This window comes from Thamnophis sirtalis, unplaced genomic scaffold (genome assembly GCF_051295495.1).
Source record: "Thamnophis sirtalis isolate CommonGarterSnake01/CBP01778 unplaced genomic scaffold, rThaSir2_p1.2 scaffold_6, whole genome shotgun sequence".
NCBI lineage: Eukaryota > Metazoa > Chordata > Lepidosauria > Squamata > Natricidae > Thamnophis > Thamnophis sirtalis.
The window spans coordinates 41,593,762-41,617,048 of record NW_028261386.1 but is presented as its reverse complement, the minus strand read 5'-3'; the positions used below and the strand labels follow the sequence as shown (position 1 = coordinate 41,617,048).

Below are 23,287 nucleotides of genomic sequence, written 5' to 3'. Positions count from 1 at the left end.
CCATAGAGCGCACTCCTAGAGTGGCCGCTTCTGGAAGACTTGGCAGCTGAGTTTTGGAGTTTGGAAGCCAGATAAGAAGTTATGCTCAGAGCGTGGGAGGGGCGAAACAGGCACTCGCGCAACCGTCCTCTCCAGCCGGGTAGAGCTCCATGCACTGTCCTAGGGGGTATCCCGAATGTGCCAAGCTGCAGGAGCTGGAGAGCGGGAAAGTGCCACGTGCCTTACGGATACCCCCTAGGTCAGTGAATGGTGCTCTGCTCGGCTGGAGAGGGGGTTTGCCAGTGTGGTCACCTCATGGCTGCTTCGCCCCTGAGGCTGTGCTCAGCTCTTCAGGAGCCAGTTCGCAAGGGAGCAGCCGCCTGGCAACTCCCCCCTCTGGCCAGGCAGAATGCCACTCCCCAACCTAGCGGTATCCCGAAGGCACCAAGCAACGTGACCACCTTTCCCCCCCGGGCTCCCACGGTTTGGCACCTTCAGGATACTGCTAGGTCGGTGAGCGGTGCTCTTCCTGGCTGGAGGAGGGATTGTCCAGGGGGCTTTTTTTCAGAGGTGGGCTTATATTTTTGCCCACACGAAAAATGTGGCAAGGTGTTAGTTTCAGGACAGGTCGTATTTTCAGGGAAACATGGTATTTGAAATCTACGTTTGAAAAATTCTTAGTGTCCTGGTTCATATCAACTACACATCAACCAAACCATCCCTCCTTATCCTGTGATCCTATAACATAATAACTAGGTCAAGGGCTGCCATTCTGGAGAATATAAATCATGAGTCTTGTATATCTCTTATCAGCCTTTGTGTGACCAGAACATGGGCAAGCCTTCATCAGACAAAGCAGGCAATATTGGTTACAATCAAGGCATCTTATCCCATCAGAGTTTGAGGGGTATGTTCTGCAGCTGCCAAATTATGTAACTTCTTCAGTGCAGTGCCTTAACTCTTTTAGAAATTCCACAACTCCATTAATAATAAGAATAAGAATAAGTGGGGGTGTCTTGGACAGTATTCCAAGCGTATTTCAAGTTCTCAGAACAATGTGTGCCTTGGGGAAGACAGCTTGACCACTTATTTCCTATAATGTTCCTACACCATTTCCTGTAGCACGATAGCTATAGTAGATTAGCTGCTAATAAAATAAAATACTGCTTTCACCATTAACATAGTAAGCAAGATGTATGAACTCAGCCATATAATATAGCTTATACATAACCTTTCCTGGTCTAAAATTAACTTCTCTACTCAGCTATCCCATTCTGATAACCTGATAACCATCTTTCTGGCCCTGGAAAGATGGATTGTTTAAAACCTGTTTTTAGAACTAGCTAACTAGAAAGCTTAAGAATTAGAAAGAGGAATTATTTGTTAGTCTTTACCAATTTAGAAAAACTGACATGTAAATTCCTGCATAATATAAAGGTAAATTTTGCCAAACTGATTTTGAAATCCATTCACTCAAATTAGCCATCTATATAGAGTAACCTATATATTTTGTTCTCTTTACAAAAAGCCTGATATGAAAAGAGATGCAAACAAGTAGTTGCAGTGGCTACAGGAACTCTGCAACTTAGTGCCAAAATTGGAACTGGAATCTTGGCTGTTAAGTGGTTTTTAAGCAAAACACCCACGACTCCTTCGCTCAACAATTCCAACATTCTTTGTTGCAATCATTAAGTGATCTCCCAGGTCATTAAATGGACAGAAAGAAAGGGCTGCCTACTTCAGCTCTTTCGCCCTCAAATGTTCCTGCAGCCCACCAAAGGATTTCAGCTTCCATCCATGCATGGAGGAAAGAATCTTTCAGAGGTTGATTTCAGCTTCCATCTGTCCTGCCCTCCCACTTGAGACCTTCCCTGCCAGCTTTCCCTTTGATTTTCCCTTTGCAATTGATTGTAAATGAAAGCCGGTTCACAATGCCCAAAAATTGGTCACATGATTAAATGGAGGAGGGGCTTCTACAACTTTTTACAGTAGCCAGAAGTGCTTTACTGAGGCTATCACAATATTCAATTGTCACCTGTAGTCAGTTCCTTTCTTGTTTCCTTGTACTAACACTGAGTTTGTCCTGACATAGAAAGACATTTCTTGTTGAATTATTTTCTCAGCTGTAATATAAAGGCACATGCTTTATATTACAACATACAGAAATATTTTGGATGGTATATTACACATCTATTTTTGCCTTTTAAGGTTTGATAATTTAGCCATTTTGGGGGCTGCTACTAAATAAAGCTTCAGTTTGCATGTACCATAGAGCAGTGGTCCCCAACCCCCGGTCCGCGGACCGGTGCCGGGCCGTGGAGTACCTGGCACCGGGCCGCGCAGCGGCCGGGGGCCATGATCGCTCTTTTAAATCCGCTCCTCTTAAATGCATTTCTCTCCCCCCCCTTTGGTCCCACCCTCGGCTCTCTCTCCCTCCCTCCCTCGCCGTCTCCTCCCTTCTCTCTCCCCCACTCCCGCACCAATCCATCGCCAGGGAAAGAGAGAGTGAGAGAGTGAGAGAGGAGAGAGAGAGGGAGAGAGGGAGGGAGTCAAGAAAACTGTTCCGGCCGCCGCTGAAATGACTCAGTAACTTTTGCGCTTGGATCTGCTTTTTCAAACCTCCCCCAATCATCATCGCCTTCCTTCCCGCCCTGCCGCGCTTGGTCTGGCTCTTTTCTTTTTTTGCTCTCTCCTCGGCTTTTCCTGCTTTCTCCCTGCAATTTTGTCACCCAGATGCATGCTGTGGTTCGCGAGTGCGGCTCGGTTTTATGTGTCCGCTTCTCTCCCTTTCTCTCCACACACCCCCCACCTCCATTTAATTATTTTTTTTAAAAGAAAGAAAACCGTAGTTCTGCCAATTGCAAAAAAAAAAAAGTGTGTGTGCGTGCATATCTGCCGGCGGGTGTGTGTTTGTGTGGGGTGTGTGTGTGTGTGTGTGTGTGTGTGTGTGTGTATGCGCACGCGGAGAGAGACTGGTTGGAAAGGAAGGACAGGACTGGCGGTGTGTGTTTCTACAGCCACTCCGGTGGAGGCTGCACTAGCCGTCAGATCTGGTATTTTTTTTTCCCCTCTCCTTTTTCCGGCAGGTCGTTTTAATCCTTGCTAATTACTTTCTGTTCTTCGCTTGCCAGCTTCCTTCCCACCCTCCTTCCTCCTCCTCCCCCCCCCCCGCCGGGTGCGCCTCCCCGCTTTTACTCCCAAACAGTTATATATTTATATATATATTTATTTTCTCTCTCTCCACGGCATTCGCGCGTGCGCGCTCTGTTCTTTGCCCGCCGAATGTGGTGGGGAGGGGGAGGGCGGGCAGAAAGGTTGGTCCGGGTTGAGGGTTCAGGATGGTCTTTGAGGAACATAAGTCTGTCCGGGTGGGGGGGGCATATTAAAGCACTTTATATTTATGTAATTGTATTTTATTTTGTAAGGCATGTTTAAATACAATAAAATAAAAGTTGTTTAATCAAAACAATCTGATATATAAACAATCAATGTGTCGTCGCGAACAACACCCCCCACCCCTGCGCGCGCTCAGCGGGCCACGGTAAAATTATCAAAGGCTGACTGGTCCGCGGCGATAAAAAGGTTGGGGACCACTGCCATAGAGGCTTCTATGATATCACAGCATAACTAACAAGCTGATTGCCTATTCTGTAAGGGCCAATCTTTATTTCAGCTGTGAGCACCCAGATTTCATTTCAAGAAAATATCACATGAATTAATATCACTTTCCAAAATGAGCAATAAAACTTACTAAATATATCACATTCATAGACAAGAAATTTCTATACTTTTCAATTTGTACATAACAGACATTGTCTAATGGTTCAAATCTACTTCAGCAATATAATTGATTGATTCTACCCTGTCTCTTCAGGCCTGGGAAAGCTCTTTTTTTTCCTAAGAAGACTGCCAGATTGGTTAATTTTTGTATATGTAGCATAAGTCCCAGTTTAGGATAAAACACATTATGAAATATTTTAAAAGGCAAGTATAGTCAATATTGAATTAAATTCATTTCCTTTATGTTAGAGTTAGATAATTTTACATAACTTTTTTTCTATCTCATACCTCAATTTTATAAATCACAGAAAATCAACTCTTTGCTTTCCTCTTCTGTGGTATTTGAAATTGACACAAAAATATTAATTCTTTAGATTAGAGCAATTTACAAAACCTACCTTATATTGTTGCAAAGTTGTTAATGGATCCCATGTAAGTGACTGATTAATTAGACTTTGTTTAGACTTCAATTGCTGCATTTTATGAATAGTCTGGGAGCTTTCATATATCCGGCAGAACAGCTTTTGGAAGAAAGAACAAAATAGAATTCAATTAAAAAAATTTTTTAAATGGCTCCATAAGATGCACTCCCCCCCCCCCCCAAAAAAGTAGTTAGAAATTTCTGTGCGTCTTATGGAATGGAATATTGCATCACAGGCCTGGCCACAGCGGCGGGGTCCTTTTACAGTGCTGAACCCACCTCCTCTGTCTTTCTCATTGCCTGTCTTCTATCTTTTTTCCTCATTGCAGGAGTCAATAGGCAGAGCTGGCATATGAGAGGACACCTCAGGCTCCTCTCAGGCTTCACCTGATATATTTTTTTCTTGTTTTCCTCCTCTAAACCTAGATGCATCTTATGGTCAGGTACGTCTTATGAAGCAGAAAAATACGGTAGTTTACATATTTAAGAAATCCATAAAGACTTCATGAAATTTCATTTGTATTGTATTTTCTTATAGCACTCTGAGAAACAAGGGTATATTTTACATTCAGATTTTGAAATTACCTTTTTCAGTAAGGAACAAATCTGTTGCCTCACTGCTGCTGATTGGTTGTTCAAGTTATATCTAATAAAAAACTGTATCAGTTGCATTTCTTCTATGGAAATTACTTCTGTGCTGCGGTGACTTTCACACAGTAAACCCAAAGCATCTATTCGGACCTTTAAAATTAGAAGCAAGTTTCAATTATCTGGTTTCTCTCTGAAATACCAATTCTAACATTTAAAACATTGAGACATGTACCTCATCATGTTGGTGAACCAAACCTTGTTTTATACAGCTCACAGGCACAAGGCCATCTTGTATTATGACTACAAACTGCAAGTGCCCATGAGCCCTGGCCGTTCTCAAGCATGCCATCAGGGCTCCGAGAGCTCCTCTGGTTTTGAAAGATCCTTAATAAAATACATACATTCTAATTAATAAAGATACTGGTTAGTCATTCATTTTCTTCTCAACTCAACATGCCCATAAAAATCAATCCACCAGACAGATTAGTATATCTTAATTTTTATGATACACATAGATGTGGCTCCATGTTACAAGCACTATCGTGGCATTTAAATATTAAGGCCATTTAAATATAAAAACGCTTTGGAAAGGAATAGTTTATAAAGCAGCCATTTGAACTTGACCGATGACATGGCTACTCTAATGACTGAAAAACATTCTATGAAATAATATGAAGTCCTCCATAATATGAAAGCCAATTTTTCAATAAAAACATGACCTTTTGTGGTAGGAATAAAAGTTGGGGGAACATTATCTTTATAATGTTTATGAGGAAAACTAATACAAGGGGGGAATGACCAAATTTACTTACTTAGTTTGTAATAAAAGAAAATAAAATTTGTATTATTAATTGAAAGAATTCAGAATAGAAATTCTAAAGTATGTTCCCAGTCACCAAGAGTCATCTTTACTTATTCTTTAAGTAACTGAGAACTTGGAATTCTATCCTTCCCCCAAACAAATTCATTTCAAAAAAATAAATAAACAACACCATCACCACCCACAAAATCAGCCTATTTATGGATACCTTACACTATAACATGTTAAGTATAAGATTAAAACAATCTTACCAACATTAGACTCTGTTGAAATCTGAAGGATTTTAATCATGTAGTTCAAACTTTCTGGGCTACATTTTAACAATTTTGGTAAGTAATAATCTGTTACATAGGTGGCTTGTTCTGGATTTCCATCACATAAAATCAAAAGCAGAGGAGAAACCCATGTCTCATGCCAACTATCAATCCAAGTGCTTCTTTCCAAAGATATAAGATGCCTCTTGTGATTCACGAACATGATTTCCAATAAATCACTTGCATAAGGTGCAAAAGACTGATCATTCATCACATCCAAGATTTGTACAGGAATTGTTCTGTCAATTTCCAAAAGATTGTCAATGCCAATACACTCCACAAGATATCCAAGTGATGAGTATTTGCCTTTAACATGCCATTCTAAACCTAGCAGGCTTTCAGTTAATTCTGAGAAGAAAGGGTCTGGTTTTATTATGGATTCTTTCACAGCAGTCTGATGTATTTGAAGAAGATTTTTAAATATTAGCTTGGTCTGGTGCCTAACTGCATCTAGTGGATGTTCCCAATGTGCATACACATAATCCAACATTTTACTAATGGTTTCCGAGTTTCCATTGAGATTGAATTTCAGATTTCTAGAACTTGATTGAAGACAATCCACTGCTACATTGGTCCAAATAGCTAGAATTCTGGATAGAGATGCTGCCATTACAGACTCTTTTAACCTTAGAGAAACAGTATAAAGTTGGGAAAATACATGAGCATATTTTAAAACAAACTGAATATCAATATTCAAATGTTTAAGTATCACAGATGTAGATTTTTTCTTCTTCTTCCACCTCTTATTTATACTTGTTTGAATGCTTTATAATAAAACTATTTATTCATACTTTACTTTTTAGCTGTGCTCAATGTCTGATTTTTTCCCCTCTTTGTATCACAATTTCTTTTTCTTTCAGTATATATTTAAGAATATATGCAAGCTGTTCTTTTGATGCAAAAATATTTCTAAGTGGTAAGGAAAATTGTAATGGGAGGTGTGAATCTAATTTACATTATTAAAAACCTAAAAACAATGCCTGGTATCTTCTATAGACTGGATTGAGGAAAACAAATGGATGCTTAACATAAGGTGGTAAAGGTGCTCCTTGTAAGTCAAAAAAAGGAAATTCAAACAATTGTTGAACCATCTTAAGTACCGCTACAAAGTAAGAGACAATAAATAATGCAATCATAAACTCTGTAGAAAAGAAAAGAAAGAAAAACAATAGGTGAAATCAGCCTCATATTTTTTAAACAGAATCATTTTCCCATGACGTTAACAAAGCTTAGTTCCAGATAAGCAGACACAAGATTGTAGCCATGGAGAGGCATTTATAAATAATACATCTCCCTATTTTCTCTGCAATAACAATTTTATGAGGTGGATTGGACTGAGAAAGTGTGACATTCTCTCTAACCAGCTTTCATGCCAAAGGCACTCTAGACCTCACAGAGTAGGCCAAAGCTTCAACTACTAAATTCACCCTGACTCAAAATTATAAAACATAACAACAGATTTTACCGTGTGCTTAAGGTCAACAAAACAGAGGCTATATCCAAGAGTAGTTTCTCTGCATTCTCTCCCATGCCGTGATCTTTCCAATCTAACATAGCAAGTGCTCCATGGCAAAGACAAAGGAGGACAGAGTCAGAAAGTTCAGCAGTACAGAGACCTCCGCAGCTGTCCACAAACCACGTTGGCACATCAGAACACTTTAATAAGCCACAAATCAAGTCACTGATCTGCAAAAAAGAAATGTAATATAACTGTAATATAAGAGAAAAAAAAGTATGGTTTACTAGATCGCTGGAAGACAAGAAGTTACAACAAAAAAGGCAAATAGCAATTGTTATTTCTTTTACAGCTGTCACCAAATGGAAATTAGGAGAGCTGAACTTCAAATAGTACATACTGTATGTTTCCAGAGCTATTTAAGATTACTAGTTATCTCCATTTTACCACCCAAAACACATGCTTTAGCATTACAGGCTATCCCCAAATCCATACAGGATTGCATTTACTCATAGTCAAAAATTCAGATCCATAGTTGAGTAAACCTGTGGGACCAAGATTATAGTTGCAATCCTTTAAACATCCCCTGATAATTGTTCATATGAATTCAATGGGATTAACTTCCAAGTAAATGTTATCTTGTCCCAAAGTTACTTATAATTAAATATTATCTTATTGCACAGTGAAGGGGCAATATTTCCTGTGGTAGAATTTACATAAAATTTGTAATTAATATTGAAATGGCTACTTTTTCAGTTACTTCTCTTTCTTAAATTAGCTTAATGTTTCAAATACTCATTCAAAATTAATTGTATACATATTTTTACTTTTTTTCAGAAGAAACACACTAACCAAACAAGGTAACTTCTCAACAGGTTGAAACATTGTCTTAATAAAAAGAACAACAGCCAATCCTGCTGAAGTCTGGACAGTTTGTAGAAGGTCTTCTAAATAAAAGAAAAAGATACTAGAATTATAAATGGAATTTAAAGTACTTGAGTACCATTCTGCTTTTCTGAAATAATAAGGTAATTCCTACTATATTTTTTTCTATTGCATTTAACATACTAATTCTCATAAACATACCAAAGAAAATCATTAACTTTATTACATACAGCAGCCTCAATTGTTCATAAAATTATGTGATTATTATTTTTTTCTAATGTTGTAGAAATCATGGTCAAAATTGTAATTGTAATAAACACATATACCGTAATTGTGTTTTCTTCAATTAAACCAGTATAATAAAATACATGACATTATATGATGCATGAACCCAACCATTAATATTACCCTTAATTGAATATCAACTAGGACTTAAAGTAGCCTTCCCAATAGCTGTTCCATTTTCATAAGACTACAAATCAGAATATGCTGCTATGTACAGAAAGAGAGTTTTTAACAATTACTCCTGAAACTTCCCAAACTATCTTTTGTGCTGCTCTAAATCATTCATTCATTCAACTTGATGCCTATGGCAAACAACCAAACATAGAGATTTTCACAGGGCTTTATATAAGCTGGAGGAAATAATTACAGGTACTCCTTATTTACTGATCACAATTCAGACTGGCAATTCTGGCACTAAGAACTGTAGTAATTAAGCAAACAAACGCATGACTGTTCCAGACGTATGATATCACTTTGATTTCCATTGTTAAGCAATCACAGAGATCGTTAAACGAGACATTGCGTGACAGAGATTTGCAATTTTACATCTGCATTCACTATTAATTCTGCTTGTTATGAAGATTGGTTTAAAGGCTGTGTTTTGTTATAAACATTATAATTTTGAACAGTCACTAAAAAGGTAGTTGGTAAGCAAGGCATACCTGTATCCCTTTTGCAAGCAGAATTGCATTCATAGAAATTTTTAAATCCAATCCAAGTTAAAAAAAATAAATAAGCAAGAGTGACATTATTTTAGTATAAAGATTCTTATACTAAATATACGAATTCTTATACTTATACGAATATATACTTATTCCACTGAGTTTAGCTTTATCTCTTTTGAAATAAACTGTTGGAGAAAAATTTAAAATTTAAATTATTAGCACTATTTACCATTATTTAAGCAGCATATAAAGCAGTTCAGAAGTCCACACATACATTGCCAAATGGGAGAATCCATTTTTTTCCAAAAACATCCCTGTATATTTTCCAGAACTTTTTGGATCAATGTCATGGAAACTTTAATTCCCATAAGCAAATCATGCATCAGCCGAGTTTGAGCAATGTGATTTCCACTGAATTTCCTTTAAAAAGATATAAATAAGACAAATTACTGTTTCAAATCTGTTTGTGAGGATCTTTTATATATCACAACAATATCTACATGCATATATATGTCCTTGTAGTAGACCAATGGATAGAGATTCATATATGTACATTACAAATAAATTTAAATTACTTAATCAATTACAAATACTGTGAAGTTCTTTTTGTATATTTCATGAACATTATGTTTTACAGTTTCTTAAAATTTCTTAAAATTAAAAGTTTTCAAAAGAAAACTTTTGAATGTATGAAAACAATTATTTGCTGTTAAAAGAGAAATCAGCCTCCACATTGTATCTTGAGTACTTACCGATTTTCTTCTTCTATTTTAAGCACAGATTTCAACAGAAATTGAAGAGCTATGGAAATAGTTTAATAAAAACATAAAATTAAGAATTTAGAGAGCTTTCAATATTCTAATCCTTAACCTTCATCTGTAATATCCATATTGAACTCATTGCTCAAGAACTGTATATACAGATAACCCTCACTTACCAACTGCAATTGGGACCTAGAACTCTGTTGCTATGCAGCACAGTCATGAAAAACACCACAGGACTGTGCCAACTTACAACATCAGTTCCACCTGCACCAGTTATGCAAATCATCATAGTTCATTAAGCGTAACATCATGTGATCATGACTTGCAACTTCTGCCAGTTTCTCTATTGACTTTGCTTGTCAGAAGCCAGCTGTGAAGCCTGCAAAAGGTGATTACGTGAGTATGGGATGTTGCAACCCCTGTAAATGTGTGCTGGTTGCCCAAAGTGCCCAAATCACGATCATGTGACTGTAGAGATGCTGCAATAACCACAATTTCAAGAAGCAGTCACTTTTCTTAGTGCCGTCTTAACTTTGAACAGTCATTGAACAAATGGTTGTTAAGCAAGGACTACCTGTACTAGAACAGTTATACAACATATACATATCTGAAAAACTGCCTGCTAGTATAAATCTACCCATTATGAAGAGATAAAATCCAATGTTATATAAGCAGAATAGGTCATCCAATAGCATTTCCTCTTAAACGTCATTTCCTTCCACCCACAATCCACACCTGAGCCTCCCTACAGAATTTGAGAACTCTAGAACTGGCTGAAGGAACACAGACAGCCGATTTTCAGATAGGAAACCCTTCCAGTCAAAAACCTGTCTCTATTTAAAAACTGTAATAACTCAAAATATAGAAAATGCTTTTAATTACAGACCTACTTAGCAACAGAAAAATGCTTCCTATACTGGTATGAAACATTTTCATCTCATATTCTTCTCTCATTCCAACACAAGAAAAGGTACAAAGCATTTACCTTCTTTGAATAGTATAGTCACGCTTGATTTACCTGAAAAATTCAAGTATACATTTTAGCATCTTATACTGAATAATAATAAAAAAAATTAATGTATAACGTATTTTTAAAATGAATCATACCTATGTGTATAAGTTCCACACAAGAAGCAAGATTATCTATAGTTTTTCTAATGTGGGAGAAGTTTGTATTTGCTAATTCTTGTTTAAGGCAGGCAACAAAACTGTCTGTAGCTTCTGCTATAAGCAGTTCTGGAAGGTCATTCAGGCAACTGTAGACAAAAAAAGCATTGCCAAATTAAAATGGAAATACTAAAAGGTTTAAGTTAAAAACCATATCAATGGATTTTTTGAGCACCACAATCTCTTCATCACTATTCTGTTGTATTTGTTTTGATACCAGGCTTCAAAAGAAATCAAAGGAAAATGGAAGATCTACAGAACAAGCAGATCTTCAGTTAAACATTTCATTATTTCTGGGAAAAGAGAGAATGGATTGTAAGTCCGAAAGCTCGGAAGACAAAACCTCTAGTTCCAATGACTGACCCAGATTGAATCCTGCAACAGGATTATCTTGGGACATATATATTTGACGTCATTCATAATTTTCTGGATATCACAAAAAAGTTAACTAAGGTTTATATTACTATACCACTCATAATATCTTTGCCTTTTAATATATAGTGAGTACAATACATATAAATACTGAAAGTAAAGAATAGGATTATAAAGTCAAGAATACTTAGAAAAGAATCATTTTAAAATTTATATCTCATACAAAATATTTTGTCATACAAAGTCCACTACCATTTGTATCATTCATTTTCGCAATATCCATGTTCCCCTAAAAACCATCAAAGAAACATTAAGCACTTTCTTAGTATAACATTTGACTAGTACCTTGCTAGGACTTTTTTCAAAGGGTTCTTTATATCCAGTGATAAGAACACTATCCCCAATATATCTAAACAATTTTTAACCATGTTATTACATGAAGACTTGGAGTCCATCTTCTCCAGTAAAGGCACAATCTGCAGATGACAAAAAATAAAAAATATTGTAACTTGCTTTCCCCCCCCCCCCCCAAAGACTAAAATATACATAGGGGTTTGTGTGTTGTGCGTAATGTATATATCAGGTTTATATAAAAGTCAGTAAGAAGCACAGTATATATAACATAATGCATAACAGAATGTATAATAGATACATGTATAATCAAACATTAGAGTATGGAAACTGATTGTTCTAACCAATCAGCTTATTTTCACAAATTTATTTCTAATTCCTTCTGCATAAATTTCCATCTGTCTCCCAACCCCTTGGATACCACTGAGCATTCTTAATCTTTATTGAACATTTCAGGGCAGGATGTAATCTTTTACTTTTTATATTCTTAATATTAATTTAACACTTGTATCAGAGTTCTTCCAAGCAGGGAAGTAACCTTCTGTTTCTTATTAGTTTCATATTTTTCAAGCAAACTGACAAATTCGATGTTGCTATTCATATTTATCAGCCGTTTCCAACCAGATATCCTTCAACTTTGCTGAAGCAATTGATGCTGAAGCAACAATTTCAATAGTCACTAATATGGAAGCAATATTTCCAACACAGTGCCAGGCTAGGGAAAGCTAGACTACATAATGATTTGGATAATCCTAAAACCTAAGATACTGATCCTTCTTGACTTTTATTCTTGCAATTCATGAATCAAATGTCTTGAATTTTCATGCGTATAGGTAATTATATGAAACATTTGTAAAATGAATCTAGCTGCTAACCAGTATAGAAAATATAGGTAAAGGTAAAGGTTCCCCTCATACATATGTGCTAGTCGTTCCCAACTCTAGGGGGCAGTGCTCATTTCCATTTCAAAGTCGAAGAGCCAGTGCTGCCCGAAAACGTTTCCATGGTCATGTGGCCAGCATGATTAAACGCCGAAGGTGCACGGAACACTGTTACCTTCCCACCAAAAGTGGTTCCTATTTTTCTACTTGCATTTTTACAGCTAGGTTGGCAGAAGCTGGGATAAGTAACAGGAGCTCACTCAGTTACGCTGCACTAGGGATTTGAATTGCTGAACTTTCTGATCGACAAGCTCAGCGTCTTAGCCACTATCGTGTCCCATGATAGAAAATATACTTACTTTACACTTTACTTTACTTTACTTTACTTTACTTTACTACTTTACTTTACTTTACTTTACTTTACTTTACTTTACTTTACTTTACTTTACTTTACTTACTTTACTTTACTTTACTTTACTTTACTTTACTTTACTTTACTTTACTTTACTTTACTTTACTTTACTTTACTTTACTTTACTTTACTTACTTACTTACTTACTTGGTTTATATGGCTGTCTAGCTCATAATTCACAGCAAACAATAATATTAAAATACATCATACCCTCTACCAAGGAAACAGAATCAACCATACTGCTAACCACTGGACTCAAACTCATCCTAGACCATGTTTGGTATAAAAGCCAAGGTCTTCATGGCCTTCCGGAAAGCTAAAAGGGAAGGGTCCCCCTGAATCTTAGATGGGAGGCTATTCCAAAAAGCTATGGAAAAAGTACATTTCAAAGTTTCCACTAGATGACAACATTTAACTGTTAGGTAATATAGCTTGCAATAGTAACATTATTCAAGTATATACTTATAAACTGTATCCATTGTGTTTTAAAAGTAACATTTGTATCCATCATTCAATTTTAAATTGTAAAGTAATAATTGCATCCAACATTGCTGTCCAACAAAGAATAAAAAGCAGATTCCTCTCACTTCCTGGCAGCAGGAATGTGCATTCCAGATTAAAGACTGGGAAGACTCTACATCTGGGATCAAAACCAACAGGATGCTCTATGTCAAGGGTGTCAAATTCGATTTCATTGAGGGCCCATCAGGGTTGTTTTTGACTTGGGGGGAGGGGGAGGGCTTGACGTGACCCGTGTCAGGGGCATCTGTGGCCCAAATGCTCTGACAGCGAAACTGGGCTCACGAGCTCTGTTTTCAGCTGGGACAGCCTCCTGCAACCCTCTGCCAGCAAAAACAGAGCTTGGGAGGGCTGCATGCAGCCAGTCCTTCCCCGTTTCCAAGGTGGCCCCGTGGGCCAGAGCTAAGCACCCCACGGGCCTTGAGTTTGACACCCCTGCTCTATGTCATTAGTAAAGTCTATTCATGCAATGCTGAATGTAGCCCTCAAATTAAACAAATACATGATGCAGCATCAAATAAATGTTAAGGGGTAACAATCTGATTTTCTCATTTGTAGGAAAGACAAAGAACATGGGAAAAGTGAAATTTCCATGCACAATTGTGCTCATTTTTTATTTGTATATAAATGAGACTATATCGCATGCATTTAATGTAATTCCATATTATTCTTTTTACTAGTATAACTAAAATCAAACCTGTTTGATCAAATTAATCTGCTGAATGCCATCTGTCAACTGTGCACACCGCAATAATAGAGAAGCCAGGTTTTGTCCTTCAACATCTGCAAAAGCTGCACATTTAGAAAGCAAAAATATGTTAATGGTCCAATATTTAAAAGTCCAATAGTCCACATGACAAAAGCTATTTCCTACCTCCTCCCTTATACAGGGCTGCATTCACACAGTACACCTTTTCATCACCTTATTTTCCTGAACATTTTCTTGAAAATCAACCCACCTGAATAGTGTAGAATTCAATACACATCAAATAACTAAACTAATCACATCTGTTAATGTTGAGGATGTACTTGAAAACTACTTAAAAGACAGAAAAATACTTAAAAGACAGAAGTGATCCAGAAAACAACAGCATAGGTATTGATGGGGATGTATGCCGTTGTGACATCACTGCTCTGCAAACAGCACTTCAATTCAGATAGACTAAAATTGGTTGCCCAAATGTTACCCTTAAGAAATAGATCTTAAATGCAATACAATATTGAGTAAGACTTGATCATTATTAATATAAATAGCCCACTCAAACTGAATGGCCAACTTGCTTCAGAAAACCAGAAAATGGGAAGGACATTTGAATCACATCTTTAATATAGAACATTTTTTAAACATCAAACGTTTTGTAATTTCTCTAATTTGCTTTTTACTGCGGAAAAACTTTTTTTTTCAAATTCAGGTAGAAAAAACATGTAGACATGTAGACATGAAAGGGATGATATTCTTGTCTTTAATTCAAAATGTACGCTCAAGGGAAATTAGTTTTTTAAAATCATTATGGCACCACTAAAATATATCTACAGAGACAAATTAAGCAACTTAATTATACTTACAGCGAAGTCTTTCAAGCTGTTGATATTCAAGAACAAAGCTATCAACGTGAATTTCTTTCTTCTTCTTTAAAACCATTTTGGTAGATTAAAGAATTACCTATTAAAGAATAATATATTTCATATATTAGAACATTGTTTTAAATACAAAATTTAAAAATGAGGTCTGTTTAATCCAGACTTGTACTTTGTCTACCTTATTTCTATATACTCTAGAGAAAAAGGTTTAGGAAGACTTTCATTCAGACTTCATTGGCAACTATTTCACCTGAAATACACAAACTCAATCAAGAAAAATCCACAAAGGTCTGGCAGTCAAAAGTTTAAAGTAAAGACTCCAGATGAGGATATCAGCATCTTACTTCTGAAACATTTTCCTGAGAGTAAATCCACCTGAGCAATATAGTAACAAAACTAATCAATACAGATTACCTATTTTTTACGTGGCACGACAAAACCGCGCTATGCAAAATAGCGGAGATTAAATCGCGTCGCTAAAGTCGCGACGTCATCACCGCGCGTCATCACCGCGGGGACAACAGCGCGGCGACAGAAGGGCGTTCTTTGCCTCCAAAGGTAGCCCTCCTCCTCCAGCTGACAGCGGCCACGGGGCAAAGCGGGCTGCCCAGCAGCAGCAGCCTGCGGGAAGGGTCCAGCACAACCATGGGGGGCAGCAGGAAGCCCGCGGGGGGCCCGAGCAGGGCCGCCGACGCTGGCAGCGGAGGAGGACGCAGCAGTGGCGGCGGCTGAGGCTCTCCCGGGGCCGGCGAAGCGGGCTTGCCCGGCAGAGGCAGGCCGCCCTCTTCTTCCTCAACAACATCTCCTTGGATGGGCGGCCGCCACCACCGGGCAAGCCCGCTTCGCAGGCCCCGGGAGAGCCTCAGCCGCCGCCACCGCCCGCCCTGCCTCTTCCTCCGGGGGAGGCGCCGGCGGCGGAGGCCACCCGTCCAAGGAGATGTTGTTGAGGAAGAAGAGGGCAGCCTGCCTCCGCCGGGCAAGCCCGCTTCGCCGGCCCGGGAGAGCCTCAGCCGCCGCCGCTGCCGCGTCCTCCTCCACTTCCTGCTGCCCCCCGCGGCTGAGCTGGACCCTTCCCGTGGGCTGCTGCTGCTGGGCAGCCCACTTTGCCCCGTGCCCACTGCCGCTGTCAGCTGGAGGAGGAGGGCTACCTTTGGAGGCAAAGAACGAAGCATGTAGAACGCCCTTCTGTCACCGCGCTGTTGTTGCGGTGGTAGGGTCATTTTTTTCTTAGCGCTTCGGACGCCGCGGATTTGCCTCCGCACTTATGTCGGCGCGGATAAGGGAATCGCGGTTTTGTGGTGGAACCATTTTTTAAGTTTAATAAACACTTACCGTATTTTCACGACCAAAAGCCGCACCGGATTATAAGCCGCAGTATCAGTTAACGTTAATTTTTCAAACTTTTTTCATATATAAAGCGCACCGGGTTATAAGCCGCACGTTTTTTTTGCAACATCTGCCACTCCTCGCACTCCGCACTACATGATACACACACACCCGCACCGTTCGTCCAGTAAGGTCGGGGAGGCGTTGGGCAGAATTGGGAGGGAGATTTTCAAAGAAGCGCACCAAATATCTCCCACGAACTGAATCTGAATCTCCCTCTTGATTTTACGCTCAAACTGGAAGCTCTCCCACACGTCCCTCTGGTCTCTCCCTCTCAATTTTACGCTGAAACTGGAAGCTCTCCCACACGTCCCTCGGGTCTCTCCCTCTCAATTTTACGCTCAAACTGGAAGCTCTCGCACACGTCCCTCTGGTCTCTCCCTCTCAATTTTACGCTCAAACTGGAAGCTCTCCCACACGTCCCTCTGGTCTCTCCCTCTCAATTTGCAAGCAAATGACCGCGCGCAGGCACGCACACCTCCCTCGTGTGGAGAGCTTCCAGTTTGAGCGTAAAATTGAGAGGGAGAGACCAGAGGGACGTGTGCGAGAGCTTCCAGTTTGAGCGTAAAATTGAGAGGGAGAGACCAGAGGGACGTGTGGGAGAGCTTCCAGTTTGAGCGTAAAATTGAGAGGGAGAGACCAGAGGGACGTGTGGGAGAGCTTCCAGTTTGAGCGTAAAATTGAGAGGGAGAGACCAGAGGGACGTGTGGGAGAGCTTCCAGTTTGAGCGTAAAATTGAGAGGGAGAGACCAGAGGGACGTGTGCGAGAGCTTCCAGTTTGAGCGTAAAATTGAGAGGGAGAGACCAGAGGGACGTGTGCGAGAGCTTCCAGTTTGAGCGTAAAATTCAGAGGGAGAGACCAGAGGGACGTGTGGGAGAGCTTCCAGTTTGAGCGTAAAATTGAGAGGGAGAGACCAGAGGGACGTGTGGGAGAGCTTCCAGTTTGAGCGTAAAATTGAGAGGGAGAGACCAGAGGGACGTGTGCGTGGCTGCGCGCGGTCATTCGCTTGCGAGCTTCAAGTTTGAGCGTAAAATCGGGAGGGAGAGATTTTCGATCTTTTTCCATACATAAAGCGCATCGGGTTATAAGCCGCACTGCCGGTTTTTGATCAAATTTTAGGATTTTCAGTGCGGCTTATGGTCGTGAAAATACGGTATTAACAGGTTTCCACTAGAATGAAAGCCTAGATGTTATCCTGTTTTATTTCTCTATGTAAACTGTTTGGAAATATCATGTTTTCTGATTTATGCTATAGCATTTCATTTCTACCTTTGGTCTATATTACTATTTCTTCCTGTTTCATGATGTTGAGGCTATCACTTTATATAAAGATAGTCCTCATTTAATGGGAATAATTGGGACCAGAGTTTCCAACACTGTGAAAGTTTCTCAGCTAGTACAGGTAGTCCCCAGCATAACAACAACACATAACTGCATAGCTTAGCAAAAGCAATCCCAGCAATCCCCACTGTCTATAAACAAAGATAAACACTAAACAAAAATTGTTGGTCATTAACTGAGTCCTACATAGTTTACAAGCAGATGATCAGGCAAGTAGGTGGATGCTGCCAGCCAGAGGAGGGGATATGGTAGCCTGCAAGGCATAGCAGTAGTATGAGTGGTGGCTGTTGGGCAGGGAAAAGTGTCAATGGCTTACTGGAATGTGACTTTTTTCTGCTGGCTTCCCCATTGTTTTGCTAGTGGGAATCCAGCAGGGAAGGTCACAAATGGTGGTCACATAACTGCAGGATACTGCAACCATTATTAAATGTAAGATGATTGCCAGTCATAAATACCATTTATTCAAAGCCATCACAACTTCAGTCACTGAACAAGTAGTCATTATACAAGGACTACCTGTACTAGCTGAGAAACTCCCAAAATGCCTGTACAAAACACATGGGTTAGTTCTTATAAAATAATGAAAAAATAATAATATAATCATGATCATTGTAAAACCAAGGGATACAAAATTAGTTTCCCATCAAGCAACCTTGATACATAAAGCAGGCACCAGAAAGAGATGCAAAAAAATAGATATTATTTCAGTTGTGGTTATTGTACTTCAAATACAGCAGGGATCTCCAGGGATATATGAAATAAAACTAATGTTAGAAGTAGGATATGAGAAGTCAAAAGACAAAAAAATCTTTGAAAATATATCACGCCATCATTTGAGAAAGGTAGCTCTAACTATCCATTTCAATGGTAGCAATTCAGAAAATGACTTTGTAAACAGCTGGCAAGTTCACAGAAAGACGGTAAAATTAGGAGACTTCAGACTAACATATTTTGGGTTTCTGAGATTAGATATAAATTCTTGTAATTCCATCCCTTTTTTCATAATAAACTTTGCTATTGTAAGAATTTAGTTTGGAAAAATAAATATGTTGAGTTTCAGACAGATGATAAAGAGACTGACATTCAATTTTTGGTTTGTATACTAATGCTAAAGCCTCCGACCAAGAAGATGGAATTAGAATCTTGGTTGCAAATAATAACACAAATACAGGTAATCCTTGACTTACAATAGTTCATTTAGTGATTGTTCAAAATTACAACAGCACCCAAAAAAAGTGATATACTATCATTTTTCACACTAACAACCACTGCAGCATCCCCATGGTCACGTGATTAGAATTTAGATGCCTGTCAACTGACTCATATTTATGATGGATGCAATGTCCTGTGATCACCTTTTGTCAAGTCAAGTCAATGGAGAAGCCAGATTCACTTAACAACTACCAATATGTTACTAACTTAACAACTGCAGTGCATGTTGTACATGCCCCGGTTTGGGCATAGCAGGCCTCCCTTAAGCCTCCTGGGACCAACAAGGGCATGTAGGGGGGCCCACCCCCGCATTCCCTCCACACATGCATCTCCCACATGTGCACCACCATGAGCATGCACAACAGAGACCCAAAAAGATCTCAGGTTGGGCCTCCTCCGGGTGCCGTCAACCGGACAATGCCGGCTGGCGGGCCCCCGGGGGAGGGCCTTCTCTGTTGCTGCACCGGCCCTGTGGAACGATCTACCTGTAGAGATCCGGACCCTTACCACTCTCCCAGCCTTCCGTAAAGCCGTCAAGACCTGGCTGTTGATTGATATCCAGCCCCGCTTAGATGGAATGGATGATGTGGACTTTTAATTGTATTTTTTATTCTTAAATTTTAAATGTTTCTTTTGTCTTGTTATGAGCCGCCCAGAGTCCCAATGGGAGTGGGCGGCATACAAATTTTATTAAATAAATAAATAAATAAATATCAGCTGGCCGGCGGAAGGCGTCCGCACATGTGTGGTGGAGCTGAGCTGGGGCAATGGCTTGCGTGCCTGCAGACAGAGCTCCGCGACACACGTGCCATAGGTTTGCTATCACGGTTCTAGCATTTTTCCATGTATTGGTGTACAGCTGATTAGTTCCCTGGTTTTACTTTTTTGCTCCGTTTTTTGAGCAAATAGAACAAAGTTAGCTGTTCAATGTTCTGACACCTTCCCTGTCATTCAGGAGTTTTGAAAGATTGCAATAATTTTCAGATCATATCCATCAGTTGGTCTAGCACCTCGGGATGTAATCCAAACAAACATGTAATCCACCCAGCCCACGGCAGTTTGAATTTACTCAAAGCAACTTGGAGTTCTCTCACCACTTCTTTGCTTATTTTGAGGTACATTTCTTTTCTGCTCCTCCCTCCCCAAATGGCATAGTTTCTGACAAGTTGGGCCACTTTTTCCCTTTGCAAAAAAGCCAGATGCAAATTAGGAATTAAGCAGTTCATCTATTTTCCAATTGTTTCATACATATCTTAAAAGCGTTTTGATATTTCTGGCACTCAGTACAAGGCAAAAAAATCGTTCTACGCCTTAAGTCTTCCTTATCCCATTCTTACAGATTTGAGATATGGTGTGGGCAGGTTGTGTTAGAAACCCCTCTTTTTCCATTTAAAAAAATCTTTTTGTTTCTTACACTAATTTATTAGGAACCTCGTGGTTTATTTTCAAAGTAAATCCGTTCCTTTGGTTTGTGTGCTACATTATCCCGAAAAGGACAGCTCTGATTTACACCTCATGGCTCCAAATCTGCCTGCATTTCTTTTTTGTTGAGGGTGTATTGCAGGGGTCCCCAAACTTGGCGTTTTTAAGACTTGTGGACTTCAACTCCCAGAATGCCCCAGCCAGCCATGCTGGTGTATCGGTTCCAAGCTATACCAAAGATGTTCCGCCGCTACAGATCTAACGGTGAAATAGCTCCGCATGCCGTCGTACACTTGACTCTGCCAAAGGGTACGTTCAGGCGATCTGTTTCAGCCAGGCACAGTTTGCACGCTTCCCTGATCCAAAGCTGGAGAACCTCACACGCTTCGCCGTGGGGAGCTACTTCGCCACACATCATGCGGACACTCGCTGAGAGCACCTAGCCGCTATAAAGAAAAGGCGTGTTTTGAGCGTTTTTACACTCAACCAGCGCTCCCAACACTTACCCTCCAGGGAGGCCTTGCCAGCACCTTCTTTCCCCTTTTTCTCTCTCTCTCTCTCTCTCCAGCCGGTTGCTAACTCCGCCTCTCCGCCGAAAAGGGGCGGGGCATGGGTCGTTGAAGAACGGGCAGCCTACCCGGCTACGTCTTTTTCTTGAGACGAGAGAAAGGGCGAGGTCGAACGCCGCACGGGCCACGCGACTCTTCTGTTTATGCTCGTCCAGCCTCCACGGCTCTCTGACGGCTTCGCCCGCCAATCAGGAAAGAAAGCGAGACAGAGTAGCTCTCGCGGTAGGGATTCGAAGAAGGGGTGGGATGTGCCGGCCGCTCTGCCGTCAGAGGTTGTTTTGCAGGGTCCGGCGCTTGCCCCTTTCTCCGTCCCTCTCTCTCTCACACACACACGCACGGACGCACGCACTGAATCTCAGTGGGACGTTTCATTGATCCACACTAGGTGACAGCATTAGTACTAAGTCATTGATGAAATTACCTCGTTTGGGTGTTGAAACATCTGCAAGAAAATGCCAATGGAGATTCTCAGCCATCCAGGTCATGGTTGTCCCAAAAGTGCTCTTTCAAGAGGCAACTGGACTTTCTGGTTTTACTTTGAAGAGGTTTGGCTTCTCATCCAAGAATAATCTTCAGCTCTGACTGGATGGTGAAGCTATACTCTTTGTAGACAGCTGATCACTTGCATTCTCTTGGTTCTGCAACCCAACGTGACCAACACAGACTTCAGAGGATAATCAGAACTGCAGAAAAAACAATTACTGCCAACTTGCCTTCCATTGAGGACCTGTACACTGCACAAGTCAAAAAGAGGGCCATGAAAATATTTACAGACTCTTCGCATCCTGGGCATAACGCTATAGAGCACTGCACACCAAGACAACTAGACACAAGAACAGTTTTTTTCCCGGATGCCATCACTCTGCTAAACATATAATTCCCTCCCCACTGTCAAACCATTCACTAAGGCTGCATTACTATTTCTTCTTATCATTCCTATCACCCATCTCCTCCCACTTATGACTGCAGGACTGTAACTTTGTTGCTTATATCCTTACAATTTATACTGATATTGATTGTTTCCTGATTGCTTATTTGTACCCTATGACTATCATTAAATGTTGTACCTTATGATTCTTGACAAATGTATCTTGTCTTTTTATGTACACTGAGAGGATATGCACCAAAGACAAATTCCTTGTGTGTCCAATCACACTTATCCAATAAAGAATTCTATTCTATTCTTTTCATGACTTAAAAAACGGCATGCTTAACAGACTTGCTAAAAGAATTCAAATAACCCAGCTGTTTGCAAGGGTAAAAATCCTTCCATTCCCCACTATCCAGTCAGAACTGAAGAAGCTTCTTGAAGACTTTGAAACTTCTTCAAAGGAAAAACCAAAAAGTCCAGTTGTCTCTTGAAAAATCATCTTTGGGAGGATCTCCAAGAAAACAACCAAGCTCAGAGAGTACCAAGGACCCCTCATTTCAACCCTGAGCTACAAATTTTCTCTTTTATTGGTATAAAATTAATGCTGTGATTGAGAATATTAATTCTGTGATTGCTGGAAGAGCATTGAGTTTGTAACAGATCCTATACTTAATATAGTAAGACCTACTGTAAGTACTATAAATCCTGAGAGACTTCTTTTCAATTAGTTTTGGTGTTCTGGATAAGATTCTTATAATCCCCTTTGTTCTCTTGTATTTAATAGATATTAGGACTCCATTTTAATGTGTATTTTGTTTTTCATTTTAGCCATTCATTATTTTAAGATACAAATTTAAAGCCAACTTATTTACAACTTAGTTAAGGGAGTGATGCTTAATTAAGAAGTATTGCTAAAATGTAACAGAACCAAGCCACAAAACTCTTCAAATGCCTATGTCAACTGTTTCTTATTTACCATTAGTCAAATGTATCAGTAAAAGTTTGTATTATTGCATTATTCTGGTCCTGCTTTAGGCATAAAAGACTTTGAAACAGTCACTCTCTTTCAGCCCAACTCATTGTGTTTATGGGGAAATTAGAAGTATTAGGTATGTTTGCTGCCTTGAGTTATTTATAAAAACAATAAAGGTAGGATTTAAGAAACCTTAAAAAATGATGTGGGGAAAAAATAATATTTTCAACATTTGCATTCAAAAGATTCAATTCTTGTTTTATTACAAC

At 39.6% G+C, this 23,287-nt stretch overlaps 1 protein-coding gene across 1 annotated transcript in view; it reads right to left on the bottom strand.

Annotated features, from left to right (window-relative positions):
- The window catches only part of THADA (THADA armadillo repeat containing), a 112,160-nt gene extending 90,977 nt beyond the window's left edge, over window positions 1-21,183 (bottom strand). The window contains exons 1-14 of the mRNA XM_087717710.1: window positions 21,112-21,183; window positions 15,229-15,325; window positions 14,360-14,454; window positions 11,845-11,975; window positions 11,068-11,216; window positions 10,946-10,978; window positions 9,949-9,997; window positions 9,426-9,616; window positions 8,214-8,308; window positions 7,371-7,591; window positions 5,843-6,531; window positions 5,004-5,155; window positions 4,766-4,921; window positions 4,158-4,280 (exon numbers count right to left, since the gene is read on the bottom strand). Of these exons, the coding sequence (XP_087573836.1) occupies window positions 4,158-4,280; window positions 4,766-4,921; window positions 5,004-5,155; window positions 5,843-6,531; window positions 7,371-7,591; window positions 8,214-8,308; window positions 9,426-9,616; window positions 9,949-9,997; window positions 10,946-10,978; window positions 11,068-11,216; window positions 11,845-11,975; window positions 14,360-14,454; window positions 15,229-15,304 (2,160 nt within the window). The 5' untranslated portion in view covers window positions 15,305-15,325; window positions 21,112-21,183. The remainder of the gene's footprint in view (window positions 1-4,157; window positions 4,281-4,765; window positions 4,922-5,003; window positions 5,156-5,842; window positions 6,532-7,370; window positions 7,592-8,213; window positions 8,309-9,425; window positions 9,617-9,948; window positions 9,998-10,945; window positions 10,979-11,067; window positions 11,217-11,844; window positions 11,976-14,359; window positions 14,455-15,228; window positions 15,326-21,111) is intronic.
- Between the last annotated feature and the right edge of the window lie 2,104 nt (window positions 21,184-23,287).